The following is a 4,465-nucleotide window of genomic DNA, read 5'->3' as shown; positions in this document are numbered from 1 at the left end:
AAAAAAAAAGAGAAAATATTATCTGCATTCAGACTCCATAGTTCTTTCTCTGGACCACATGTATTTTCTTTTCTGATCAGACCTAATGAATTCCATTTCAGAAGTATATTGCTTAAACCACTGTAGGGACAAGAATAGGAGTTCAAATCTAATGTATTCATGGTACTGGGCAGTCACTCCATACTCTCATATACCAGGTTACAACTTCATTAATCACTGATCTTATGTTTGTTCCTTTAAGATACATACAGGTTTACAGCACCAAATAATCTGGCCCTGTCAACCTAGCTGCATACCCCTGGATGAAAAGCTGCTGCCTGAACTTCTTCAGGAGGCTGGATATGTCACCCATATGGTTGGAAAGTGGCACCTGGGCATGTTCCGAAAAGAATGTCTTCCAACACGCAGAGGATTCGATACATACTTTGGTAATGGAAATCCACATGGTTTGATTTACAGTTTGATCCAACCCTATCCCTATAATAAAACATATCCAACTCTAATCAGATGAAATAACTGGAAATGTCAGTGCCAAGCAAATCAGTCTTTATTATGTTATCTCCATAAACAAATTCCTGCATTGGCCATGTCCAAAAAATGCATGTCTTATTCTATAGCCTGAATCCCATATCTCTCTGTTAGGAAGTGGGTGGCATCATGGGTCTTCTGGAATCATGGCTAGTCATCGTGTGGGTCAATGATCTTAAGACTTTTCCCCCTGGTGCTCTTCTCCCCATCTGGGTAATCTTTTGCTTTCAAAGTAAATAGAATTTCTTTCCCTGGGTAAGTGGAAGAAGAGCTACTCAAAAGTTTCCTATGAAGGGCAGGCATGTTTACAAAGATAATCCTTTTTGGCAGGCAGTGTAAGCAAATGGGAAGAACACTGTATTTTGAGACAGAAGACCTGAGTTTGAATCCTGACTTTGCCACTTACTGCCTCAATAATCTTGGGCAAGTGGGCATCAGTTTCCTCATCTGAAAATGAAGGGCTTGGTCTAGATCAGGAGTTCTTCACCTAGGATCCATTAAATTAAAAAAAAAATCTTTTAATTGCATATCAGTATAATCAATGTTCTTTGTAATCTTATGCATTTTCTTTTATTCATTTAAAAAACCTCCTCAGGAGTCCATAGGCTTCCCCAGACTGCCATAGGGGTCCATGACACAAAAGAGGTTAAAAACTCATCTAGATAACTTATGGAGTCCCTTCTAACTCTAAATCTATGATTGTATGAAATGGCCTAAATGGAAATGGCTTAATAGTTGTGTAATAGTAAATTTATATTAAAATCTTAAGTCTGTTTTTTTTAATTCTTTAGAAAAATAAAAAAAAATCTTTTTTCAATACCTTATTGTTAGGGAGAGCAAATCAAGTTTACATTTCCTCCTCTGCAGGGTTTCCATAATACTCTAAATATTCCTGCCATATGGCTAGTATTATTATGTGTTGACTGTTATGTGGTTTTTTTTTGGTCAGGGATTAAATTGTTCAAAAATATTTTTTATGTTTCCAAAAAAGGTACAGGTAATGACACACTTTTAGGGGCTGATGGCTTTCAGAATATAAATTCGTGTTTGTAAATCACTGTAAAGATATAAAGCTCTGTATGCTCATAATAATAATTATTATTTTATTGCTTGAAATCAGTTTGGTGGTTAAGCTATTTGTAAATTAATGGAGCGGCACAAAGAAATGTGTGAACAAATAGCTGTCATTTCTCTAGTGTCCTCTTATTTATTAGATCTTTTCAATATTAATATTTGGCACATATATAACATCTTTGTAGCAGACCTCTCATCTGGATAGATTCCCCTAGATGATAAGCCTATTGTCTGCAGTTTACAGGTGGACAAGCTGAAGTGTGTTCCACAAGGTCACATAATAAATCATTGGTGCAGTGCAGAAATGGAATACTCCTTCCTCTCCTTCCCTCCGCCCCCAGTTCACTCCCCGCCCAAGTCTCCTAACACTTGATCCACTCCCAACAAATACAGTGTGATTTTTATAAGAACTATCCTTCCTTCAATGCAAATCAAGTAGTTTAAAGGAAATGCTTCAGGTTTCTAGAGCTTTGATATATGAAGGAATGATTTGGGGGGGGGTATTTTTTTAACCACAATATTTTGAGGACTATGTACAGTTCCTTTTTTTCCCTTTATTTTAGCTTTCCTTTATTTTATTTTACCTTTTTTAAAAAATGTAATTTACCTCATTATGCCCCTCTGATATGGTTCAACATAAAAAACATTTAGCCAGAGAACAAAGCATTTGTTAACCTGAGGGGCCCCTGATTTGCTGAATCATGTAGGATGGGGAGCTGTTTGAAAAGAGATGTTCATCTGGAAAGCACCTACGAGGACATCTAATCCAACTGCTTTGTTTTACAGATAAAAGAATTAAGGTGCAGAGATATTAAGAGACTGGCCTAGTATCTGCTTGTTTTTATGATAATGAGGGAGGTTCTTACTGTGTAGACAGTGGGGGATTTGGAACTGGGGAGGCTTATTCACTTATCTTCAAGGAAGTTTGCCAGGATCTGTCTGTAGATGGCGCCTGTAATAAAGAACAAGGTTGTTCATCTTAATGTTTTAAGAAAAGACTCCAGTAACGTTCATGTACAGAACTATTGATAGAGGTGGTACCCATTTCTCATCTCTTAGCCCCATACATGGGGCAGGCAGGCATTTGACATCTGATTCCCTGGAGGAATTTAAATATATGAAAAGTCTAATTTAGATACAGCTTTGAGTTGGTTTTATGAGTATTCCATACGATGGCCCCCTGGCTTTATTAGGAAAGATTTGTGTCTTTCACCAGCTGGTGTCAGCATCCGACTAGGGATGCCTCAGCTGCTCCTGGGAAGTCAGTATCACAAACAGTCTGAGGATATCAGGAACAAAAACATCTCACGTGCCCCCTCCAGATAAAGCCAGATGTCCAGATCGTGCCAGCCACAGCTGTTTCAAGCTTCATTCTAACTTTAGAAGTCCAAGACATCATTCCCTTTACTTCATGTGATCTCTGAGCTGTTTTTATGTATTTCACTGATATCACCCACTTGCTGTATAAAACAGCCCAACTACTGTTTTCCAGATCTTTCTGGGGTCATAGGTTAGACTGGCACCACAAATGAAATTTTTATGCTTTACAGTATCAAATATAGAGATGTTAAAGAATCTTGCTCTGATTAGCCTTGTCATATGATTAGCCTTGTCATGGGTAATCAATCGCATTATGCGATTAAATGCTGAAGCATTCGTTTATATAATAAGTCTTGTGCTGTGCTGACTGCTTTCATCTTCCATTCTCCTTGTAGGGTATCTCCTGGGTAGTGAAGATTACTACTCCCATGAGCGCTGTGTGCACATTGATGCCCTGAATGTCACCCGATGTGCTCTTGATTTTAGAGATGGAGAAGATGTTGCAGAAGGATACAAAAATATGTATTCAACAAATGTATTTACGCAAAGGGCTATAGACCTTATTGTTAACCATCCAGCTGAGAAGGTACATTCTTTCTTCTTTTTCTTTCTTTCTTTCTCCCTTTCTTTTCTTTTCATCTCTCTTTCCTTTCCAACCTCACTTTTTCTCTCCCTTTCTTCCTGATTCCCTTTTTCCCTCACTTTTTCTTTTTCCCTCCCTCTTTTCCTCCCTCCCTACTTTTCATCATCCCTTCTTCTTTTCTTTACTCCCTTCCTTCCTTCCTCCCTTCCTCCCTCCCTTCTTCTCTCCCTCCCTCCCTCCCTCCTTCCTTCCTTCCTTCCTTCCTTCCTTCCTTCCTTCCTTCCTTCCTTCCTTCCTTCCTTCCTTCCTTCCTTCCTTCCTTCCTCCCTTCCTCCCTTCCTCCCTTCCTTCCTTCCTAGAAAACTGTTTATTACATCTGTTACACGGTAACTAGACATGAATTAGAAGATTCTACTTTGAATGGCAACAGCCAAAGTGTTATAATCTGGGGCAGGTCAGACATAGGCCTTCTTCTCTCCATTGGTCTAGATGAGTGTCCTCACCAAGGCCACATCAATGCCATACATCTTCTTTAAGACCTGCTTGATCTGATGCTTCTTGCCCTTGACATCCATGATACATACCTTGATGCTGTTGTCCTCAGTCTTTTTCAGAAGTGACAAATTGGTCACGGGGAACTTGATGGCATAGTGATCAAGCTTGCTCCTCCTAAGGGACACTCTCCTGAGAATTTGTCAAGTTGAGCTGCCTATTAAGTTAAAGTACATTGAGTCATTGAAAGGTGCAGGGCCTTTGGATCATCTTCTTTTGGGTCACCCTTTAACAATGCTTTATTTTGTCTAGAGGAAGAGAATTTCCTTTTTTAACCTTTGATGCTATCTTGTAGGGAAGGGCTAATTTTTTCTTTACAAATAATGAGATACCAAGCTAAGTGGTTCAGTGGGTAGAGCACTGTATCAGCAATGCCATATTCACAATGCCTATAGAGATGACAAATAT

At 38.9% G+C, this 4,465-nt stretch overlaps 1 protein-coding gene across 3 annotated transcripts in view; it reads left to right on the top strand.

Annotated features, from left to right (window-relative positions):
- Nucleotides 1–4,465, top strand: part of ARSB (arylsulfatase B) — a 305,283-nt gene that overhangs the window by 29,887 nt on the left and 270,931 nt on the right. For all 3 annotated transcript variants that reach the window (XM_069096303.1, XM_069096304.1, XM_069096302.1), the window contains exons 2-3: nt 242–428; nt 3,318–3,508. In XM_069096303.1, the coding sequence (XP_068952404.1) occupies nt 242–428; nt 3,318–3,508 (378 nt within the window). The remainder of the gene's footprint in view (nt 1–241; nt 429–3,317; nt 3,509–4,465) is intronic.

Source organism: Petaurus breviceps, unplaced genomic scaffold, assembly GCF_028583685.1.
Source record: "Petaurus breviceps papuanus isolate PSGF00001 unplaced genomic scaffold, PetGlider_PUasm1.0 229, whole genome shotgun sequence".
NCBI classification, from domain to species: Eukaryota; Metazoa; Chordata; class Mammalia; order Diprotodontia; family Petauridae; genus Petaurus; species Petaurus breviceps.
The sequence above is the reverse complement of the archived record's forward strand: the minus strand, read 5'-3'. Positions and strand labels throughout refer to the sequence as shown.